The following is a 25,245-nucleotide window of genomic DNA, read 5'->3' as shown; positions in this document are numbered from 1 at the left end:
ATAATGATAAAAGGAAACAGGATTTCAGTTAGAAGGAAAGTTCAAGAGATCTACTGTTCAACATGGTGACTATAGCTAACAGTGGGGCATATACTGCATGATTGCTAGCAATGGCTTGTAAATGTCCTCACCACAAAAGGTGAGATAATAGCTCACCCTTTTTAGCTCAATGTAGCATGCATACTTCAAAGTACATACATCATACATGTACAACACAATATACATAAATTACTTGTTAATTCATTTCTTGAGTTGAAGAATAAGAGAAGAAAGAAACACGCTTGACTTATTCCCAGCAATCTGTGACTAGGAGGATGCTACAGAAACAGCTATTGGTACCCAGGACACAGGAGAGACTGAAGTCCCCTGGAAAATTCTTTGATCCCTCTAGTTGACACTCCCTGGGTCACCTGGGCTGCTAAAGGGCATTGCACATGTGGTCTATGCACAGCTCTAAGAGAAGTCAGTATCACAAACAGAAGGTTGTATTGGTATTGTAGTGGACAGTAGTAAATACGCAAAACATATAGGGAGCTCTTTGTTTCACCCTCCTTCTGCTTTACCTATGCTTTCCCACCTGTCACCAGCCTATGTGTGCATGTATGTGTGTACGATCTATCTATCTATCTATCTATCTATCTATCTATCTATCACCTACCTTCTATCACCTGCCTGCCTATGTATGTATGTATGTATGTAAATATGTATGTGTATCTTTCTTTCTCTCTCTCTCTCTCTCTCTCTCTCTCTTTCTTTCTTTCTTTCCTTTCTTCCTACTGACCACCTATTACATGTTCTCTCTCTTCTCTCTTTTTCTCCAGTCTCTGTATGCCTTTACTTTTTGTTTCCTGATTTCTAATTCCCACCCTGCTTCAGTGGGTAGAAACCCTCAGTGCCCAGCCTTTCTTCCATTTTTTTAAAAATAAGAAACACAAGAAAACTTTTGAAAGTACATGTATTTGGCTATAATATTCAGATTCATGGTTCTAAGTCTTCTGCCTCAGGCTAAACCCATGGATCCCAACAGCTGGATCCCAAACAGCTGGGGACCTAGTCATTCTACTTGAACTATACATTTTTGCTCTTCCCTTGTTATTTTATTGAAGGGCTCCAAGCAACATTGGCAGCACAATGTTCATATAACAATATCATATACCAACTTAACTATGACACAAATGTCACTAACTTACTGAAATTCATGTTATGAACACATAATGGAAAAATGATCCTCAAAACAGGAAGGTGAATATTAACCAATGGGACAAAACTATCTTCCAGAGATAGACATAACAGTTCAGGATTCAGTTTGGCTTAAGGGCCCCGAGGTCAAAGTCCTATGTTTGTATCTTCAGAGGCCCGAGGTTTTGGATGAGGCGGCTCAGGAAGGTGTCCAGCCGATTCCTGGACCTGTATGCTATCAGCCCTCCTTTGTTGGCCCAGAGATCCACTCCAGAAGCACCTTTATTTTCCACGTGATACAGTAGTTGTGGCAAATCTAGTCCTGTGTCTGGACTTCTCTCTAAGCACTCTTTCAGGTCTACAATGCCCCCGCCCATGGCCCTCAGAATGGCGTGGGCGGCACAGGAGTCCCACTTGTACGTGGTGTCCTCTGAGAAGATGTAAATGTCAGCCAAGCCCTGGACTACACAGAGGCTCTTGTAGCCAGCCCCCGCTGCAGGGAAGACGCTACCTTCGCACACTCGTGATACAGCGGCTTTGATGGTGTCTTTTTCGCTGGTACTGATGACTGCAGAAAATGGGCTGGAGAACTCCCTGTCAGAGTTTTCAGTCTGGGTTTCACTGTCACTTTTAGAGATGTCGAGCTGCAGGGAATGGATGTTGGTCCCCATGTAAGAGAGTCCCCAGTAGCACTGTCCCTTCCACCTGCAGGAAACAGTTTTAGGTGCTGATTAGCATGTTTGTTTTACTCAAATGCCTCAAAGCAAAATGAGTTTTAATGCTTCTGAGCCTATAAATGAACATCGAGCTATTAATTAATTCTAGGAGTGTCCTGTAAGCGCACAGCTGCCTGTGTTATTGTGAGAGCGGCACTAACATTTTGGTGCACTCGCATATCTAGCTGAGATAGCAGTAAAGTACTGATGCAGTTTTTGACCTCTACCAACGATGGCAAAGTTCAGTGCTGCTTTTGTCATTTAAAGTCTCAGAGGAAAAGAGATGAGCATCCAAGTCTTAAAATCTCTCAGTTTCCCTCCCAGGCCTCCTGTCACTCGCTTACTCCTTTTTACTCTGATTCACTTTGCCTTTTAACACCATGAGTGGACTCATGTTGTTATTTTTGGCAACAATAGATACCAACTTTGTCTATCCACTTCCCCTCTGAGTCAGGTACTCTCTTTACAGATGAGAGGCTAGGGGTGGGGAAAGCAAATCAGTTGCTTAGGCCACCTGGATCCTTAAGTGGTAGAACCTGCATTCAAACCCAGGGGCTCGCTGAATCTGGCTGAGTCTGTGGCCCACTGACGCTAGCCTTGTAGTCCTGTCTTAGGAGAATCAGTCTCTGGAGTGCTGGGCTTACAGGTGTGTATCTCCATGCCCAGTTTTAATGATCTTTTAAAACATTACCAAAACATATTTGGTCTGAAGAAAACAAGAATTCCAGAGGCTTAAACTTTAACCCCACCCTTCCTTATCTGAAGTAAGCTGAAGATAATTAGAATAGACAGTCCTATGGGACAGAGACTGCAAGTCTTTTTCAATGGAGAGCAAAAGATACTGCCTCTGTTGAAACTCTGCTATGCCTTGAGTCAGTGCTTCAGCACAGATGCTCCTGGCCATTCTCCAGGCTGTGACAGAGTCAGTAGAAAGGCAGGGAGATAGAGGGTGGAAGAGAGCTGACCCTGGTAGTATTTGGAAGGAGTTGGTGTCCATCCTGACCACATCTGTCAATCATTCCACTGAACACTCTACACATGTTGTTCTGTACTTCTGTCATAACACAGAAATTCATCTGGCCACACAGTGGCGGAGTCTACCGTGTTCCTATGTATCTGAAGACACTGTGTAGCATTAATCTGTACGTGTGGTTTTGAGTGAATTTTAGAATCAAGAATAGGATTGCTATATCTCAAATGCAAAGCGATGATTTCTCCAAGACAGCATTAATTTCTTTGAAAGTATCAGTGTGCACTTAAACCCTAACTAAACTATGCCAACTCTGGGACTGAAGATAGAAGGCATTTTAATCCAGTCCTGTGGACTCACAGTGGGAATGCCCCCACAGAATCCATAATTCCCATAAGAATGTCGTGTACAGCAGCAATCCTAACAAGCAAAGCTGAGGCTGGATGATCAAAACTGAAAACATCCATCTTTTACCTTAAAGTAGTTGAGTTTTGGGACACAAAAGGCTGATTAATGACCCCCATCAGGGGCAGGCCTGTCTGTAGGTCATAGACGCCAATTAAAATGGTCACGCACTGAAGTCCACTGGGGAAAACTCCTTTGTTGGATTTAACATTGGCAGAACCTTTAATATACTGGTAAGTGGAATCTGAAAACATGAAGCAAATGAACAGGTTGTTTAAAAGTAGTGGTGACACTCTAGGAGCTTTGCCCTGTGTAAGTTCCCTTCTAATTTAGTAACCAATCAAATTTCACCTCTGAGCACTGCCCACACTGAATCATTTGAACACTCATAAGCTACTTGTGCTGTATTATGCTCCATTCTCTGAGTGTATGAGAACTTTAAAAATTGTTTCAATTGTTGTGTTGAAATAGGGTTTCTGTGTAGAAGAGGCTAGTTTCTAACTGTAGATCTTCTTGCTTCTGCCTCTTGAAGCTGAGGACAGGGTGACAATCCTGTAGAATCTAGCATAGCACCTTGCATATTATAATTCCTCAAGGGCAGTTAGGGCTGGGGAAATGACTCAGTGGATAAAGTACTTGCTTTAACAGCGTGAGGACTTGAGTTTGGATTTGCACTACCCGTGTAGGATATGGGGCAAAGTACATTACGCTTAAAAATCCCAGTGTGGAGAGGCAGAGGCAAAAGGAGCCCTGGGGTTTGCTGGATGGCCAGTCTGACAGGATCAGTGAGCTTCACATTAAGTGGGAAAGGAGTGAGTCTACAAGTGCAGCGTGTATGTGCCCTGTGAACAGGAGCACATACACACACCTTTAAAAATGCATTTAACTGGCAAACAGTGGTCGGCTTGTGCTGAAAATGGTGCTAGGGTTACTTGTTTGCTTGTTTGCCTGTTTGTTAAGAACTGTTAATACTCAGAGGAACAAAGAGATGGAACAGTCTCCTTCTAGGAACCCATCAGACCTGAGATGGCCTATTATGTTGTTATCATCTGCCTCCTCAAGATGCAAGAAAGGAGATAATGACACCAGCATAACAGAGAAGTTAACAGTGCTTGTGAAGGTTGATTTTGGTTGTCAAGTTGACTGGATCTGGGATTAACTAAGTGCTGTGGGTCTGCAAAGGTATTAGCTGGAAGCATTACTTGAGGGTAGGTACAATCCTCCCCCAGAGGGAATGGCACCTTCCAGTAGCCTAGCAATAAAGATGTCTGAGGAAAAGCAGTGCTGATTTTGCCTGTCTGCTTTCCTCCTTGGTGCTGCAAGTGCTTACGCTGCTGCTGCTGCTGCTGCTGCTGCTGCTGCTGCTGCTGCTGCTGCTGGCATCCTTCACTGAGGTCAGAATCTTAGCTTCTCTAGGCTTCCAACATGGTCTAAAGACCAGTGGTTTCCAGGAATTCTCCAGACTCTTAGTGTCAGAGTTGGACTACTGAGGTATCCAGCATTGTAGACTGAGCAGCTAACAGCATCTCCAGTGTGCAACAGCCACTGTTGGACTGCTTAGTCCCTACCAATCTAATAAATCTGCTTTTAGTATCTATTCATTCTATTGGTACTCTCCCATCCCATGAACTGGCACACAGTGAAAGATATTCTGGCCAATGACCCAGAGAACCAACAACCATCTCTTCAGGGTAGAACTAAGACACAGGAGATCACTGTCCCTCAAAGTTGTAATAGATGTCAATTCACTCTTACATAGCCAAAGATTTGGGGGGAAATTCCTGGTGTTCATATAGAATACACTGGCTGAATGTTACGCAGCTATCTGATGTCACACTGTGTTGTGTCAATGCACATGCAGAATAGGTGCTATCACAGTTGTCTGTCTCAGTATAATGACAGCTTCCAGTGTGTGAAGCAGAATTTACCAGGGAGATAGCGAAGTGAGGAGACTTTGCTCCTAGGAATTTGTATTTATAGTGCTGTTGAGGAAAGGGGCTACATTTAAAAAGCAACACATTATAATTACAATTCTACCATAAAAGGACAAGAATTTAATAAGCTTTATATTGGCTTGCAAGTTGCTCAAGACACATTCAGCTGTTTGGCTTGACCTTGTGTTTTGACTGTTGCCTGAGTGAGTTTTCAATGATTTAAAGTTAGAGTTGGGTTTAGTGTTTTGAAATCTGCAGATCTACCCTTTACTCACATATGGCAGGAAGCTGTTGGAGTTGAGCTCCATGTAAGTGCTCAAACTGCTGCCACTCCACGGTCTCACTGATTAAGACAGTCTGAAGTCATTTACAGATTAGTCAGTTCACACTGTATGCACATGTGTGTGTGTGTGTGCACCTGTGTGTGTATGTGTGTGTATGTGTGTGTGCACAAGTGTGTGTGTATGTGCGCACACACGTGTATGGCTCACAATCATATGTAACTCCAGTCCCAGGGTATCTGATGCCCTCTTCTGGCCTCCATAGCCACTGCACACACATAGTATATGATTTTTTTTTTTTTGCCGACTTCCATACACATAAAATAAAAATAAATAATAATAATAATAATAATAATAAAAATTCTCTGGACATGACATGACTAAGGCACTTATAACCTCACAGCAGCAGTGGCCACTGATGTAAGCTCTCATGGGATCAAGCTAGCCAAACTTTCAGCACAGGGGGAGAGGCTCATGAGGAGCTGTTGGCAGTTGGCTACTAGAGAAGGGAAAATTATTCTTTTGGGAAGGGTTGCTCCTATGTGCCAGTGGATATCTCCACACTCATGTACCTAGTTGAACAGCAGTAATTGGATTTAGTGAATTTCTAAAATAAAATAAAGACATGACAGTGGGAGTGGAACATGTTGGGGAGGTCTGGGAAGAATTGGGGTTATGAGCACATTTCATTGTATACATGTACGAAATTCTACAAAAACAAACAAACAAAAAAATCTTCTAGGAGATCTAGTGTTCGGACAGTCTCTATTTCTTAGAGCTGTCATCAGCCCCGAGAAGAACACCATGGACTAGAACGAATGAGAAAATGAATGAGAAAATGCACATGGAGCGGCCCCACACTTACCTATGGGATCCACCCAAATCCCAAGAATCTCCTGTGGGATGCTGATCTCCAGTGACTCCAGAGTGGGATCAGTTAAGTCCACATCCTCATGAACCACCTTAGCCAGTGCCTCAGATGCCAGCACGTTGCCATTAAGGACCCTGCTGAGAAGCTCTGCTGTTTCCTCCTCCGTGGACTGCAGTTCCACTGTGATCTTTTCCCCTAGAATAAAGACAAACTGGAGCCACTCCTTCTTAGGCAGCCTGGGAGAAGAAAGAGCAGGCGCAACGGGACAGGGAGGGGGATGGGTGGCTGAGCTGTGCTCCTAGGTTAGGTGCCACAGCAATGATTCTGCAAGGATCACCAGCCACACTTTACAAAGCTGTGGGTGCTGGCGGCTCCACAGCCTTCAACTCAGTGGAGAAGCTAGGTTCCGGAACTCCGGCTGCTGCCCAGAAAAATATCTACATGGACAAAGTTTTGCATTCTATTTAAGGGGCTGCACAGACCACATGGAATTCTTCAGCCTTTGATGATTGGTCTATCAATTAGTTTTGCGTTTGACTTTTCAAGCGCATAGGTTGCTCCATCCATTTCAGAATGTTACTGAAAAGACCATGTAGATTTTATTCTCATATGGAAATGCTTCTACTTCCTTCTGTAATACTGCTTTCAACAAAAATAGTTTATGTTCTCTAATATCAGGTGATACATAGTAATCTTTGAATGCATTAAAACTTGGTAGAATAAAATGACACAAAAACTCCCCTATGTGACAGCATCTGGAAGCCAGGTGTTAGCTGGCTACCTCTCCAATAGAAACAGAGAAAAAAAGCCCTGTACTAGCATCTCCTGAAACATGCAGTTTGGAACACTAGTGAGTCTGGCTGCCAGCTTCCGGGAGAAGAGAAAGAGGAGGCTGAGAAAATAAGCAGAGTTACCTGGACATGGTAGCAATACCTAAAATCCCAGCACTTTGGAGGTGGATGTCAGAGGATAAGGATTTTAGGTTCAGCCTTGGCTACACAACAATTGGAAAGTCAGTTAGGACCACACAAAAACCCTATCCCCACCTTAGTAAAAGGTATAGCAGATTAATAGTACAGCCTGACAGCTGAGGTGAGTATGGTGGGGCACTCCTATAATCCCAATACGCAGAGGAAGGCTTGCTTGTGTTCAAGGCAGTCTGTGCTCCCTAGTGCGACCTTCTTAGAGAAAAGGGGAACGAAGGGGTTGCAGATCCACCGTCCTACCTACCCCAGCAGTTCCAATCAGCAGCACCTGTGAGCTCTTTGGAACTACTCCCGGCACTACCTGGATGTACTGCATTTTCAGGGAAGTCTAAGATCTGATAGGATCAGCACAGCTTAGGACTCAATGGGAATCAATTGATCACAGTAATAATTCTGGGTGGGTGTTTTGCTTGTTTGGGGGATGCTGGAGATTCAGCTCAGGGTCTCCAGGAATGCTGAGCAGGTATTAACCACAAAGCTGCCTCTCCAGCCCACAGCAATGACTCTGAGCTATCAGTCACTGAAATATACTTAAATTCGTGTTTTGTTAGACTGTTAAAATTGGGGGCTAACTGCCACACACATAGTGGTGTTTCCAGCTTACTAAAAATCATGGACCATTCAAGTGAGTATGTCATATGCTTAAGCTTGGCCAGCTGTCTCCAACACACTTAGAGGGAAGCCCCATTGTAGTGCCAGCCAGAACCACAGTCTCAGTCCCCTTTCCCTGTTTCTCATTCCTTTTATAGACAAGAAAATGAATGTGGAATGGTTTTTGCCTCTTCATTTCTAGACAAATGAAGCATTTAACTGTTTATAAAAGAGCCAAATATAGTATTATAAATTAAATGTATTGTGAGTTAATCGCAATAGTTATTTCTAACTTTTAGAAGTTTAAGTAAGATTTCTGTCTTCTGAGAGTCATGGAAATGTACCAAGTGGACAGTTCATGCCTGTAGTCTCTGCTACAAGTCTGGTCAACACAGCAAGGCGCTACATCAAACGGGACAACAGAAAAAGAAAATTAAAAACTTGTACAAAAGGAACCTTCTGGTTAAGCCAAGTACCTTTACAGAGGTTCTGAGATGAAATACAGGGGCAACTGGAGCAACATCATGCATTATTCCAGGTCTGAGGTATCTGCTATACTCAGCCAAGAGCTGTAGAGCCCAGGGGTCCCCAAATGGACTTAAATCCTGCCCAGACACTATCTGCTCAACCATGTAGATGAACATCTTTCTGGGGCACCAATGACCACATTAAATTGTCAAAAGTCTATAGAATTTTCCCACTTACTAAATTGCTACAGATTTAAATTTAGAATGATTCACGGGCTGCTAAATTATTCCAAGAAACCACCTCACTTCTAACTTAAATGTCACGACATTATGAGGTAGAGTCTAAATAAAGCTTCATATTTAAGCCTGTTATGCTCTTTACCTAAAAAGTCTCCTAACATTAATTTATGTTGTGGTCTGAGTTAGGGATTAGAATAATGTGATAACCATTATATAACACAGAAAAATTCTTATACTTACCCAAATCATTTGTAAACTCATTGGATTCTTCTCCAAAAATTTTTTTCCCCAAGCCTGGAAACTGAATGAGTCAGAGTTTGACAAAAACAAAAACCAAAATGACAACAAAGCCCACCTCCACAATCTGTTCCTAAGGGAATTCGATGAGCAAAGTTAGATCTGAAACTCAAAAATGTCCATTGTAGAAGTCAGCTTGAACCCTGAACTAAGTCAGTTTGGTTCTGTGCTTAGTTTTCTAATATTTTCCTGTCTCTTTGCCAGTTCAGAAAGCCTATGCATGGCTGAGTACTGGCTTCCTATGTACTTTCAGCTTCCTGCTGGAGTCACAGGACTAGGGATATATGTTAACTCTGCTCCTAATGCTACCCTGTGAATACTCAAGTCCCCCAAATAATTTCCTTTTTAAAAACATATTTATTGATGCATGTATATATTTTAAGTATATGGGTATTTTGTCTGCATGTATGTCACACCAGAAGAGGGCACTGGATCCATTAGATGATTGTAAGATGCCACGTGGATGCTTAGACTCCAACTCAGGTTCTCTGGAAGAGCAGCCAGTGCTCTTAATCACTAAGACATCTCTCCAGTTCCTAAAATAATAAAAGCGAAAAGACTGGAAGGCAGTCTCAGGTTCTCTTTCCATTTTCAGGTACATCTCTGTACCTGTCAGGTATGTCATTACCATTCAGGCTAGAAGATGACAGAAAAGAGAACAAGAAGGAGAAAGAAGAGAGATACTGTAGTAACCCATGGCGTAAGCATCAACACAGAGTGAACAGGGAACCAAATTCGACTTTTCTCTCTTCTCTGTGTCATGCTCAGATAAACACAGTTCACTCCTGACTCTCAGAAGATTCCCCCCCCCCTCAAAATATTGCTGACTCAGATGTTGCTGCTGTTTTCGGGAAGGAACTGCTTCACATCCTTAAACTTGCCCATCCCCAGAGGGCCAAACCACCATGATGGCCAAACCGCCTGCTACTCTTTTTTTTTTTTCTCTCTTGCAGAAGAGAACAGGCCTATAAGGGCTGGCAATCTGCCACTCTACCAGCCCCCACACCTGCTCACAGAGCTGTTGAGAGGAATGCAGACAGAGGGGGCCTAAAATAGAAATGTCTAAAGCAGTTCAAATGGAAAGTATTTGTTTCATAAATTCCGGCATTACTTCATGAACAATTGCCTGGGCTTGTTCTAATGTTTTGCGGCACATATTAACCCATAAAAGTAATGTTGACACATATCCAGTCCAGTTGCCCAACCAGCCTTTGTATCCATGTGTCTCCGTTGGTAACAACAGAAAACAAGCTTCCTTCATTTAGCTCGCCAAAGCCAGGTAGTAAAGGGCATTAAGAAAATGTAGTCTGTGGAGATTTTATATAATTAATGTATTCTCTTCTCACATCAGTGATCAAGATTTTACTTAATTCTATAGTAATCCTTGGGGTCAAAAAGTTCATTAAAGATATTGAAATGTTTTATATTATTTTCTATCATAAAGCTCCATCATCCCAAATTAAAAAAAAAAAAAAAAGAGGCGGGGAAGGAGTCATATAAAAGACAACAGAATTCCCAATGACACAGACTCAGGAACCATTTCCTGTATTCAAGAACTCAAGCTATCATGCCGTGCTGTGTAAATTCAGGCAACTTATTCCAGCTCTGTGTGACATCCTCATCCCGGTAGAACAATGGCTCTAACCTTACAAAATTCTTATAGGGTTAACAAGCTCAGATTTGTGAAGCCTGGTACTCAGTGAGCACTTCTATGCCCGCTGGTGTTCCTGTTACCACTCCAGAATCCTGGCTTTTTCTAGCTATTTCCACACACAGAAACACAATCACTGTCATGACCATATTTTTATAGCAGAATAAAGGGAGATTTCACCTAATTCTGAGCTCATAACTAAGGCAAAACATTGATAAATGGTTTAGCTGAAAAGCCAAACACTGCTCTGAGATAAGTGGGTCAGGCCATGGGCACACAGAGAGAAGCTTCAGTGATCCCCAGCATCATGTAGCTCAGTGTGCTCTGGTGCAGAGAACATCTATTATTTACTAACAAGAAACCCAGCAATAGTGAAAGGATCAATACTGTAAGTTCATGTTAGGAATCTGAGTGCCCTCATCCTGTTTGTTTTTCTAAACTTCAATGATTTCCTGCAAAGACCCTTTTAATACTGTAATAAAAAATAAGGTAGGGCCACAAGATGTTTGTTTGAACCTAAGAGAACATACGAATCAGTAAAAGACTTGCTGTTTATTCTGAGGGGACCAGAGGAGGCACAGAGTCAGGTGTCTTGCAGCTCTCGTGGCCTGACCTCTTACCTTGTTCTCCATGTTCTGTTTTATAACTTCCTGCACCAGCACATCCGCCAGGGTCTTGAAATCTGCAGCAAACTTCTTGTTCTTCTCTGCACCTTTCTTCTCCTCGATGAGCAGCTGGAAGAGGGCCTCCTGCTGCCGGCATGCCCTGGCAATGTTAGCAGCCTTCTCAGAGACACGGAGCAGTTCCAGGAGGACGTCTGACATTTCTAAAACCTGCTTCTCAGCCTCACCCACCCTCTGGCTCTCAGCTGCAAGAACACAAGAACATGAAAGAGAAAGCAGTTCAGAGAGCGAGTAATGTCAGGGTGCCTCTCCCACTAACACCCAGCTGGCAGCAACCTGTCAGTGAGGCTGACCTGCTAGTGAAGCACTGCACATGCACATTTTCAGCATGCAAGACTAACGTTACAATCTAAATATTGAAACAAACTTAGTTTTCAAAATCTCATAAAGCAATTACACTCTCAAGGAGCTGAATTTTCACTGAAAGAAAAAAATCTTTGAATGAGAATTTATGTTATAGGGCCATAGCAAGACAGAGTATCACAATGTCAGAGGAAAGGTAGATTCTTACAGGGACTTTAATCATAACACAGCTTTATCATGAGGATTGAGGCAATACTCTTCTCTGTGAGAATGGTGAGGGGTGACATTCATGCTGCCAGATCCATGTGCTAAGAGGACGGATGAGCAGCAAGCATTGTGTCCTCCAGACTCTGAGGCAACTCTTGGGCAAGCACTGTAAAGCATCTCACAGACAACTCCACTGAAAACATTCCAGTGACATATACCATCTGCCACCAAGTAGCAGCCTACACACCCAAAGCAAGGGGAAACTTGCACCTTTTCAGACTTGAGAAGTTCTGCCTTCTAAGAACCATGTAGTATGGCTACATTGTTCTTTCTGTTTTTCTTTCTTTCTTTTTAGCCCTGGTTGTCCTGGTACTCACCCTATAGACCAGAGTAACCTGGAACTCAAGAGATTCATTTGCCTCTGCCTCCCAAATGCTAGGACTAAAGGTGTGCACGCCACACCTGGCTCCTATCTACTGGAACTGCCTCAAAATGCTTCTGTGGGACTCTTCTTGTTCAATCATTCTCTTGTAAATCATTCTGCTTCCTGTGTTGTGAGGGTTACCCTGCCTGTGTGACATACAGTTTGGGAACTGAAGCTTATGGGGTTGAATAACTTCTAAAAAAAAAAAAAAAAGGCTACACATGACTAAAACGTGGGGCTCACAATTGCTCACACCCCACATTAGGGTTCTTTATTATCACAACAGTTTCCTCTATGAAGAGAAGCTTGAGGCTTGGAATCACTCATCTGTGAAAACACTGGTGTGGGGGTGTGGTTAGCTATTATAGCCTGTTTGTCTTACATTTGCTCAAAAACAACTTTGCTTTTCTTATGATTGACTGTCTGAGGAAATACGCTCCGCAACAGAAATGAAGGATAGGTGACCAACACAGGGAGATGTCCCTTGTCACTACTGCAGTTGCTTTACTGCCAGTGGTCATCTCTGGAGGGCAGTGGTAGACAGGTGCTAACTCCCTGACACTGGAAACACACAGGTTTCCAGGGAGCGGCTGACATACTGTACCAAATCCCTACCCAGGACTCTCTCTCCTCAGTAACATTAAGTCCTTCCTTAATCTCTGGTAAGAAACTAAGAGTTAAAATATTTTCATACAAGGTAGATGAAAATTATTTAAAGCAGGACAGAGTTTAAACGAACATGTTTTGTTTTGCTTTTGAGGCAGGTTGGCTCTCAGGCTGCCCATGAGAGGGTAACCTCATGTTGCCCAGGCTGCCTCACTATTTTGCTGTATACCTTGAGGATGACCTTGAGTACTTCACGATACAGCCTCCCCTTTCTGGCTAGGATTGCACCTATTACTCTAATAAACACCACGCCTAAATCAATTTGAAGAGGAAAGGGTTTATTTGGCTTATACTTCTGGTCATAATCCGTTCCCAAGGAAATTCAAGGCAGTAACTGAGGCAGGAACTATAGGTAAGTGAGGCTTCCTAAGCTAGTCCCTGGCTGCTCAGCTAGCTTTCTAATACAGACTAGGACATCCTGCCTAAAGATGGTACCACCCACAGTAGGCTGGGCCCTGTATCAATTAGCAGCTAAGAAAATGTCCTGCTGACATGCCCACAGTCCAGTCTGATGGAGGTAATTGTTCAGTTGAAGTTTTCTCTTCTCGGATATGTCAAATTGACAGTAAAAACTAACCAGCAGCATAACGTCTGTCCAAATCACAATTTTGTGTATGTGTTTATGTGTGTTGGGGAAGTTACATTTGTATGTGGGTGAATGTGCTTGTGGGTGTGCATATTCAAGCAGGTGCACAGGCATGTGCATACAGATGTATGTTGGTGCATGTGCACTTGGGTGTGCATGTGCATGTGGGTTCATGTGCATGTAGGTGTACATGCTGTGTAGATCAGAGGTTTGATATTTGGTGTCTTCCTTAAACAGTTCCCCACTTTATATTTGAGACAGGATAGCTCATTTAACTCAGAATCCATAGATCCACTGGAGTGGCTGACTAGCAAGCCCCAGGGATCTGCCTGTTTCTGTTTTCTAAGTAGTGGGATCAAAGGCATGATCACTGCTTTGTGTAGGAGTGCCGGGGGACAAAGTCAAGCCTTCCTGCTCTGCACACCTTACTGACTGAGCCGTTTTCCCAGCCCTAGCTCCAAAACCTTAAATACTGGTAAAATGTAAGAATACTATACTGTGTGGCCTATAAATAATGTTTCTGAGGAATGATTAATAAGGAAAAACTAAGTACAAAATAACCTATGACCATAATTATGTATGTATGTATGTATGTATGTATGTATGTATGTATGTATATGTGTGTGTCTATGTGTGTGTGTAATTATATTATCAATTCATGTGTGGGAACTAATAGATGATGTTTTCAAGGTAGTCAATATATAATGTAGTTGTAGATGACTTGACTTTTTCATACTCAAATATTCTCCAGTAAATCTGTAGTTCATATAATTACTTTATATGTTATAATTCTATAAGAAATGACATTTAGTGTTCTGTGTCCTGCAGGTCTGTGAGTGGGACTGAGCCTCGGGTATTGCACATGTTTGTCAAATGTTTTACATTGAGGTACCTCCCTATCTTTAATATGAGACAGGGTCTTGTTAACCTGCCCATGCTGGCCTTCACCTGGATATATAGTTCAGGCCAGCCTTGAACTTCTGAACTTTTCACCTCAGACTCACAAATAGCTGGGATTACAGGCCTTCACCACCAAGCCCAGCAAAGAAATGACAATTAAAAAAAAAAACCAACAAACTAAAAATGGCAAGGCAGTGGTGGTGAACACCTTTAATCCCAGCACTTTGTAGGCAGAAGCAGACAGATCTCCAAGTTCAAGGCCAGTCTAGTCTACAGAGCAAATTCCAAGACAGTTAGAACTATATAGAGAAACCATGCCTTGAAAAACCAAAACCAACCAACCAACCAACCAACCAACCAACCAACCAAAAAACAAACAAACAAAAAAACCAAACAAAACAAAAAGCAAAAATCAAAAAAAAAAAAAAAAAGGAAAATGAATCTATAAGACTTCCAGGGCTTCTTGATGTAATGGTCCATGCAAAATGTGCCTATGGCAATAACAAAACTTTTCAGATCTACAGGATAATACAGGAAAATTCAAGCAACCTCAGCTCCTTAAAAGCCCTTTACTTCCAGACTCAAACCTGTTAGAAGGTTCATTTACTTTGTTCTGGACCTATACATTAAGAAAAGTAGCATTCATATAGCAAAGTCACTTGAACTCAGAAATAATTTTCTACATCCATTATATAAATACTTGCCACAAATGATGCCACAGAACAACACAGAGATGCATGCATATTCTCAGGGTAGCACATGAGCCGCAAGAATAGATAGTGACCATAACATTGATTTATTAGCAAACATTCTGCATTATTGTAAGAGCAAAGAGCTGATGAAATATAAGTTCCTTCTCATTTAGGAGCAGCATGGGGACACAGGAATACATTCTGCACGTGAGCAATTGTCACATTCAACAGTATTAAATCTATTGTTTATCCCCCCCCCATCTTTTTTCTTTTAATCTGAAAAGAAAATACTGTAAGCTTCTAGGTTAGAAAATACTGGGTAAGTTTCCACACAGCCACCTCTGGGAAACCAGAATTCCTCCACTCTGGTCCTGACTTCTTCTAGTGATGATTATGTTACCGACCTGAGCACATGTTACAAGTATAGGCTGTAGCAAGTACAGGAACTTGGGCTAAGAGGAGAGAGCATTCAGCTGCGAACTACACACTGTGATGCCCCAGGGATCTGGGCTCTAGAATAAACTAAATAAACTAAAATTCATAGTTCCACATCTGAGTTTTCAGGTCCTGAGTTACCGTACCATGTCAACTGTACCCTCTTTTTCTTCTGGCCCAGGACACCACTGTCACATTTTGTCAGACTCCAAGTTCCTTGCCCAGTTTCAGCTGAGACTTTCTCCAGCCAACATAACCAACATAGCACTTCTCCAGCTCACTTCCTTTTTAGGGTGTCCCAGGTCTCCAGAAAACAACCTCCTACAGCCTACATACAGAACTTTCTAAATTTCTAGCAGTGTTCCAAGTCTGTAGTCTTTGCGTAGGAGAGATGGAGGCAGGTGAGTGACTTAGGTCCAGGAGTTTGAGGCCAGCTGGGACAACATAGAAAGTCCTTTGTCTCAATGTCCAACTTTCTAATTCTATGGCTGACCTGCTACTTTCTGGGAAGAAAGCTCATTTCTCCTCCCACACTCACCCTTCTGGGCCTCTATAAGCTCCTTTCTTACTTATGTCCATTTATCTTAAGCTCGTTCATGCAAGTAAGAGAATAGCCTCGGGTACTTCACCCATACCTGGAATTCTTGAAACAAGCTGTTTATGAAAAGAATTGGGGGCAACACTGGCACACAATTTCCTCAGTTTCCATGGAAATTATCTTTCAAATCACTTTCAGAAGCAAATTTAACTTATTTGCCTTACTTTATACAGCCCTTGCTAGAGGCTAGTTGACACCAATGGTAGGAATCTTAGTGGAACTTTACAGGGAAGACGATTCATGTGCAAGGTTAGGCAAGCCTGTTGTGGGTAGTGGTTGTTTTTATTTTTAGGTAGGTGTGTGTGTGTGTGTGTGTACATATGCACATTCATGCACTTGTGTTATCAGAGTAAAAGCATAAGCATGCCTGATAAATATTCTATACTAAGCTATATTCCTGGCTTTTGGAATTTCGCAAGGGTCTCACTATGTAGCTCAGGCTAGCCTTGAGCTCAGTTTGCCACTATTTAATTAGCCGTTGGTTTCCCTTTAACTATCAGGAAAGCCCTTTCCTCAGTTGATCGTACTCATGTCAAGTACCTTACCTGTTCCCAGTGCAGTGATGTCCCTCTAAACCAACTGCATGGTACTGGTGATAGGGACAGACAAAGGCTTTCATCACGACAAATCCCTAATTCTTCTTATATTCATTTGCTGTTTAAGACTGGGTGGCCTCGGGCTGGAGAGATGGCTCAGTGGTTAAGAGCACTGACTGCACTTCCAGAGGTCCTGAGTTCAAATCCCAGCAACCACATGGTGGCTCACAACCATCTGTAATGAGATCTGATGCCCTCTTCTGGTGTGTCTGAAAACAGCTACAGTATATTCATATATAATAAATAAATAAATCCTTAAAAAAAAAAAAAAAAAAAAAAAAAGACTGGGTGGCCTCCAGGTCAGAAACATGTTTCCTAACCATCCTCTGTGTCTTCACCTGGCCTCTCCTTTGTGGGCATTAGACTCTGGTCTGTCTCCCTCTCCCTACAATGGCTTAGTCAGAGTGTACTAGGACCCACCCATGTGACCTCATGCTGCCTCTAGAGATCCTTCCTCCAAACAGTCATCTCTCAGTACTCTTAGGGACTTGGCTTTCCACAGATACCAAAATACATGTGTGCTCAAGCCTTCATGTAAAATGGCTCAGTGTTTGCATAGAGCCTAGGCACATCTCCTGACACGTTAAGTCATCTCTAGATTACTAACAACATCAGCTTCCTGTAAATGAATAGGTGTCCGTACTTAGGAAATAAAGAGAGGAAAGCAGTTGTGTGTGCTCAGCCCATATACACATTTGTCAAATATTCCCCATTCAGGGTTGATTGAACCCAGGCAGGAGGGTGGGTTGATGGCACTAGACAACACAGTCACATCCTGAAGTACTGGGATCAGGCCTTCAATATTCCAGTTTTAGAGGAGCCCAGCCCCATTCTTAGCCCCTCTCCTGAGAGAGGTCAACACAACCCACCCCTCTGTCTCTGCTTTCTGGCCAGATAGAAAAAATGGGATACATTTTATTCTTCATTTGTGTGGTCAGGAAGTTTATTTCTGTGAGACAAAGTTTCCAGCTAGCTGCTACTCTAGCAGCTAGCCCCTAGTGGACAGCCCGCTAGGGACACAGTGAGAACAGTTTCATCACAAGCCTTGTTCTGTAATGACTGACCAAGCCACAGCTCAGCAAAATAGGCTTAGAGAAGCTTCATTCTTCACATATAACACACAAATACCAATTCATATATAAACATAAAATTGGGTCACAATGTTAGAATCTCTGGCTTTGGGGAGATGTTCAAGTCTAGTTGGAAAAACTTGAAAAAAATAGGACAGTCAAAAACAAAATAAACAAAACAAAAAAACAAGCAGACAAACAAGAGTGGGGACTGGGCGATGGCTCAGTCTGTAAAGTGCTTGTCACACAACCATAAAGAGCTGAGTTTTGATCAGAAAGCTGATTATGACAGTGCGTGCCTGAGCATGGTGGTGTGTGCCTGTAACCCTAGCTTGTAGGGGCGAGGCAGCACAGACAGGTGAATTCCTGAAACTCACTGGTCAGGCAGATAAGCAGAACCAGAGGGCTCAAGATTCATTGAGAGCCCCTGTCTGAAAGGGTAAGGTAGAGAGTAACGGAAAACAGCCAGAGTTGTCCTTTGCTTCCCCTGCACTTACAGGTGTACACACACGAGACACAGACAAATGCAACACACTCCCTAAAGAAATCCAAAACAAAGCCTTATTTATAAAGACAAGGCTTGTGTTCAATTTCTACCTATTCTCTCGTCTCTTTAAAACTTTGGAGGCAAGCCAGACCTGGCTGTAGGTTTGCCTATGACTCAGGAAGTAGGAGTAGAACAACTGGGAGGAAGCTCAAGGTGAATTCCAGGCCAACTCGGGCTACATAAAACCCTGTCTCAAAGGAAAACCAATTAGGATGTTTAAAGTCAGATCTGGGTCTAGGTATGTAGTGTAGCATTAGCGTACTTGTCTAGCATGCATGAGCTCTCAGTTTGATCGCCAGTATGAAAAGAAAAATAAAATTATCAGAATACTTTACACACAGTTTAAGAGGCAATGAGCAATATAATGTGAAAGGCACAAGCTTTGCAATCAAAATGACCTGAATTCTAAACCTGGTTCAGCTGCAACCTAGCTGTGTGGCATCGGATAATTTACTCAGCCTCTCTGAGCCTCTCCTTATCTGCAATTGGAGGATAAAACTTACCTCCCAGTGATGTCTGAAGATGAAATGAGGTATCTGGAAAGGCACTAGCTCAGACTACCTGCACACAGTAGGTACTAAATGGCAGCTCTAACTATTAAGTACAAGCTCACAGATACCACAGTCATATGTTCTTCCTTGAGAAAGTACAAGGCAGCGGAGTTATGTGTGTCACTGAAACCTTCACTTAAAATGTACTAGTTCATTAAATCCCAGAGCCTGGGAACTATCTACAATGCTCTGAGCAACCCAGAATAAAGTCCCTTTATGTCGGCCAGATCTGACCACTTCAGTTTCTGGGTGTTATGGGTGGAAACTCTGGCCTCGAGTGAAACCATCTAGGGTGGTCTAGGAGAGACACTTTTCTATGAAGAGCATGTTTTGTTAGGAGACTCTGTGAGGATTCTAGGGCCCGGGGGTCTGCTCTTGTGAGAAGACCCTGGCTGTGCCAGAAGCTGGCCATGAACCTTTGTTGTCCACAGTGACAGAAACATTAGACTTCATCTTTATGAAGGCCCTCAACAAAACGAGTGGCTCTCACAAACAGCTGAATAGTTCATGGAGTCTGTTGCCATCCCCTCCTTCTGACATAATCTGAGTCTGCAGAGGCCATGTCTGTGCCCCTTATACACCGACTGCATCCCAACCCCCCACCACTCAACACCCTAGTCACTTTTAACCACCACCTGAGCAATGGTGATTTGAACCAGCTATGCTGATGCCCTGCTCCATAGAGCAGGAGAAAAGGCTTGGGGCCCATAGAGTACCTAAGTGTTTTATAAAAAGGTGTTTGTTGTGATCTCTCTCAAGGGAATGCAGCTATCCAGGAGTCCCTCTAGCATGAAGGTGTGGCCAAAGCTCTACTCAGCTCTGCTCTGCTATTTTGGGGAGGTAGATTCAGCCTTCTTGGTATCTTTGGGGCGTAATGATTGGAGGCTGTCCTGGAAAAAGGGAAAGAGCCAGGGCCAGTGATAGCACAAGTATTAGGAGGACCTGGGTTCAATTGCCGGCACCCACATGGGTGGCTTACAACTAAGCATCCATATCTCCAGTTCCAAGGAATAAGGTACTCTCCTCTGACCTACACAGGCACCAAACATGCATGTGGTGCCCACACATATCTGCAAGCAAAATATCGCTGCACACGAAATAAATATTTTTTAAAAAATTAAAAAGGGGGCAGGGGAGCAGAAGCCAGCTCCCAGGAATTTTAGAACAGGGTTCAATCTTGTGTACAACTTGTTAATAGTAACTAGGCTGATGACCATAGAGATGCTCAGTTACTCACCTGGCCACCTAGGCCAGAAGAAACTGAACCACAAACCTCACCAGAGACTTATAATACTTTAAGTCTAAAGAAGACTAAAATGTCTTCCAGGTTGAATTTTCTCAGAAGCCAGCATTACAGCATGGGACTGCCTGTTCTGTGACCTGGATGGTATCTCTATGACACCATCTTTGTGCTGCCTCCTTTAAGTGTCTATCACTCTTAGAATTTTTTCAAGGGCAAGAAACTTAAAATAAGCACCTCATAAAAAATACCCAATCTCTGACAACAAATGGTCAATAAACAGGTGAGAAAATCTACCTGGAAGGTAGTTAGAAATGCAACCTAAAATCTCAACAGGATACCAGTACACGTGGAATGCCCAAAATTAACCTGTAAGGCCCACCTGCCCGAGGACTAGGTAACTTCCTGGAATTCTGGAAGTTGTAGTTCTTGGAAAATAGCAAGCTTCATGGGTAAGAATGGTGGCCTATAGGTTATTAGTTTTTATAAACCCCTGGAACACATGTCTCAGAGCCATTCAGCTGGGAAATTCTAGCAAATGTTGGGACCAAAATCCATGTCTTAGTCAGCATTTACTATTTAATAACTCAATTTGGTCCGATATGGTGCCAATTGGTTTTTCTCCAGTGAATCTCAGTATTAACATATGCCCAGTGAGACTGGCATTAAAAAGACTGAGAAGTCTGCATCTGCATGAAAGCATGGAACAATGATCTCTTCAACAGTGGGGGCATGAATGGCGCTGGTGCAGCTTCCTGGAAAGCCACTCTGGTTTGTTGAATGTAAACATAATCCCCAATCCAACAATTTCCCTTGTTCACATATACTAAATAATATATGCACATGTGCATTGAAAGATGGGTTCAAGAGTATTCGTGACCATCATTCTTCCAATGAGCTAACATTGGCAATAACTCAAATAGCCACCAATAATAAAATGAAGCAAGTATATAGCATTCACACAACAGGCAACAACAGAGGCAGCTCAAAAAGCATTCTGCCGTTAAAGAAGGCAGCCGTGCATGCGTGTTTGTGTGTCAGTGTTTGTGTGTGCATGCATGTGTGTATGTGTGTGTTTAATACATGTGTGGAGAGAAAAGAGCCTCCAATAGAGCCATTTCTGAATCTTTCAGCCCTGGTCCTGAACTAACCAGAACAGGAGTATGCTATATCTCTAACCTAGATCCCAAACACACTATACATTGGTTTACTTATCTGTGATCTGTTTGACATGATACAGAAATCACATGTGTTTTCAGTATCATGTCAAACAGAACACAGATAAGTAAACAACTCTCAGGGCATACTCAGAGGTGTTCAATAAGTGCTGACTGATGAATTTCAGTTTTATCAGTACAGACTCCACCCTTGCCTTGGTGTTTAGCATACTTGGATTTTACCAGCATTACCCAGGAGCTGTTAGACACATGGGCCATATTTGTTTACAGGAAAGTCTATGTATATTCCATATTGATTGTAAGAAGAAAAAAAAAACCCACAGCTCTCACTGGATGGCAAACAAATGAACTACACTTTTTGAGCACTGAACCAGAATATGAAATTATACTATCTCATTTATACGTAGCCTACCCTTAATTTAGATAATAAATCATCAAAATCGTAAGCTAACTTGTTTTTGTTATAAATGACATTAAAGACAGGATATAATGACTGGGAGTATATCTCGGGGTTACTCTACTTGCCTAGCATGGGGGAGACCTTAGGATTTCCTCCAGAAGCACAAAACTAATTGATTAATCAACTAATTATTTAAAGATGATAAGATTTCAACTGACCATGGTACATACCTGTAATGCCAGCAGTCTGGAGACTGGAGCAGGAGATCTGTTAGGTCAAGGCCAGTCTGGGCTATGAAGTGATGCCCTGTCCCCAAAGCAAACAAAAGGGATTATAAACACAAGTGTACTTAACACTAATATTCTCCTTTTCTCCTAACTCTCGAATGGTGTTGACACACCTGGCGCTTATAAACAGGTTGGTCTAATTCACTGTAGTTCTGAAGAGGCAAAAGAACTATGTTAGCCTCTGTTCCTCCCCCCCCACCATGTCTCTCCCTCTCTCCCTTCACCTATGCCACCAACAGAGCTTAACTATATAGCTCAGTTTGGTCTCATGAGATCCCTCTGCCTCAACAACCTCCCAAGGGCTAGAAGCATAGGCGTGAGCCCCTGGTCTAACTTAGAGTTTTGATTGTTGTTGACCACATTTAGGTGCTTGTCCTAGTTTGCTTCTCTGTGAGTATGATAAAATGTTGACCAAAAGCAACTCTAGGAAGAAAGAGTTTATTTCAGATTACAATGTATCATCGTTGAGACAAACCAGGGTAAGAACTGAAGGCAGAACTTGGAGGCAGAAACTAAAGCAGAGACCATGAAGAAATGCTGCTTACAAACTTGCTGTTTCTGGCTTGCTCAGCTACCTTCCTCCTGCAGTCATGAACCACCTGCCCAGGGATAGTACCACCTACTGTGGTGGGGTCCTCATACATCAATTAGCAATTAGTGAAATGCCCCATGAATATGCTAACTAGACAATCTGATGGTGACAACTCCACAGTTGAACTTCCCTCTTCTCAGGAGTGTCAAGCTGAAGCTACCCATGTCTGTCTGAACTCTCCCGACACTGACTAGAAGTATCAACTCATTTAACAGTTGTTCTTACTGTCAATATAGACCTCTCAAGTGTGTTGTAGAAAAAGACCCACAGGAAAGAGGTTTCTAGTCAACAACCTACAAATCCTAGCATGCATCTTGGAGAGCATACATCCTGTTTAAAAGGCATTTACAACTCTGGAGTGAGGACCATGGTTCCCTATGGAGATATCCTGCTGCATTACCCTGATCTACTTCGCCCTTTGCAGATAGACTGTATGCCCATGATCACATGATTTACACTGTAGAGGACTTGTTGGCTTTATTTTGTAAATATCAAAAAAGGAAAAGATCAAATAAGCTATATGGAAAGGATGACCTCTATAGTCTGTTCCAATTCAAAACTTCCTTGATCTTCACAGTTACCTTTTGTATAAAAGAGGTAGGAGAATATCATTCAGCCTTAAGAAGGAATGGAATCCAAATACTTCATGTAATGTACCTTGAAGATTCTATGCTAAGTTAGGTAAGTCCACCCTAACGTATAAATATTCCATTTAAATGAAGTATCTATACTCGTCATGCTCATTGCAACAAAGGAAGTGACGGTTTCCAAGCTGGGAGGAGAGTATGACAGAGGACCAGTGTTCTGCAGATGGGCAGTGCTGATGGCTATACAATGCTGTGAATGTTCTTGATGCCAAAAATAACTTGAGAAAATGGCTGAAAAGAAACATCTTACAAAACAAAATTACACAGCCACAGATATGACATCTCAAATGTGTTTGACATTTATCACCTACCTGTGAAGGTATGATAAATATTTGTTGATTGATTTTATTTTTAAAAGAGGTTAGGATAAGAGTTTAAAATTTTTAGGGAGGCTGGGAATAGTAGTTCACACATTTAATCTCAGCACTAAGGACACAGAGGCAGGCAGGTATTTGTGAGTTTGAGGCTAGCCATGTTAACACAGTAAGATCTTATCCATATATATGCATGGTCCAATGTTTGTAGATGCACGTGTGCATGCATGGTCCAATGTTTTTAGATGCCTGTGTGCATGCATGGTCCAATGTTTGTAGAGGCATGTGTGCATGCATGTGGAACCTCAAGGCTGAAGTTTGGGGTCTTCCTCTGTCACTCTCCATTTTATTTATTGTAGCAGGGTCTCTCACTGAACCTGGCAGGTCTCACAAAACCATACTTCAAAATATAGAAAGAATTACAAGCAAAGAGGTGAAAACTTATCTAAATACACCCCCAGTTTGTTTAGTCTACACCCATCCAACGGGTCTCTAGAGGCAGTCAATATGTATCCATGCTAGAAGCATCTCTCAAGCAAACTGCTCTCCTACTTCTTGACAGCAAATCCACCTAACCCGTGAAACCTGGGCCTCTACTTTCAACCATTCTCCGATCAGCTCATTCAACCTAGAGGCTAGTGATAGAACGGAAAGAACGGAGCAGGGGAAGAAAGTTGCTTGCTACTCTTTAGGCGATCGTATTTCTTTCGGCGCCTTCTGCCGAGCTAAGGGGGTAGCGTCTGGGTTTGGGCTCTGTGTGAGTGGGCACGGCCAGGCCGGAGAGGCCTCGCTGCGGCGACCGGGTACCTCGCAGGCCCAGGAGCAGAGGCTAGCAGCCTTCGGCCTGAGACCGACTCACCTGCCCTCTGCAGAGGCGATGGAGCGCGCGCTGCTCGCGGGGACCCAAATGCGCGGAGGCGGAAACGCTGGACACGGGGGAGGGGTGGCGAAAGCAGGAAAACGGATTACCTAAGCGAGGATGCGGAGCCCCGAAGGAGGCTACAGCCCTTCCCGGAGAAACGGAAGAGGCGGAGGAGGGGCGAGAGAGGAGGAAGGGAGTGCCAATGCCTGGAGGTGGTCGCACTGGGACCCGGCGCAATCCTCCTGTGGCGGGCACAGCCGGAGGGCGAGCGGCCGGGAAAACCGCGGAGGTCACCGCAGCGAAGGCGGGAAGGCGCCCGGCCTCTCTTGGCTCCAGTAGTGCAGCCCAGTTTCTGCCAGGTCCCGGCCCCGCCTCTTTCCCCGGGCGGGTGGCCTCCTGCTTTTGCGGCGGGCGAGGGCATCCCATGCCAGCCAGCCAGAGTCTGGCGTCCGCGACGTCACAAGTGAAGCGTGGTCAATTTACGTGAGAGGGCCAGAAAGCTCAGGGTTGCTTCGTCCACTGTTCATGGTGTGCGTTGTTTCTCCAGAACCACCAACAAACTCTTTGAGAATATTCCTCCTCCATTCATTCGAACCCTTGGTATTATGGGTTTGGCAGATGGTTTGAAGCTGTGAAGTTGGACTTCCTGCTAGCGATATTCAAGTCCCCCTGTTCTAATAGCTCTTGTTCCTACATGTTCATTTAGCCAAAGCAGTGTCTTCTGGACATACACTTTATTAGCTGTGGGTCCAGGCCCAGCCAGACAAGAAGCACATCTTGAGTGGGAAACTTATTTCGCTGCAACTCTTTTAACTAAAAATGCTCAATGTGCCTTAAGGATATACTTGGGAATGGTAGGTGGAAATAGGAATGGGTGGT

The 25,245-nt window shown here is 43.2% G+C and overlaps 1 protein-coding gene across 1 annotated transcript; it reads right to left on the bottom strand.

The window, feature by feature from the left end:
• Positions 1–938: 938 nt before the first annotated feature.
• Inpp1 (inositol polyphosphate-1-phosphatase) lies at positions 939–11,578 on the bottom strand. Its single transcript, XM_028765829.1, has 5 exons — positions 11,209–11,578; positions 8,881–8,941; positions 6,351–6,551; positions 3,340–3,514; positions 939–1,884 (listed from the first exon to the last, which is right to left on the bottom strand). Exons 1-5 carry the CDS (start codon positions 11,410–11,412, stop codon positions 1,335–1,337), a joined length of 1,191 nt encoding a protein of 396 aa, XP_028621662.1. The 5' UTR covers positions 11,413–11,578; the 3' UTR covers positions 939–1,334.
• Between the last annotated feature and the right edge of the window lie 13,667 nt (positions 11,579–25,245).

Source organism: Grammomys surdaster, unplaced genomic scaffold, assembly GCF_004785775.1.
Source record: "Grammomys surdaster isolate TR1022 unplaced genomic scaffold, NIH_TR_1.0 165, whole genome shotgun sequence".
NCBI classification, from domain to species: domain Eukaryota; kingdom Metazoa; phylum Chordata; class Mammalia; order Rodentia; family Muridae; genus Grammomys; species Grammomys surdaster.
The sequence above is the reverse complement of the archived record's forward strand: the minus strand, read 5'-3'. Positions and strand labels throughout refer to the sequence as shown.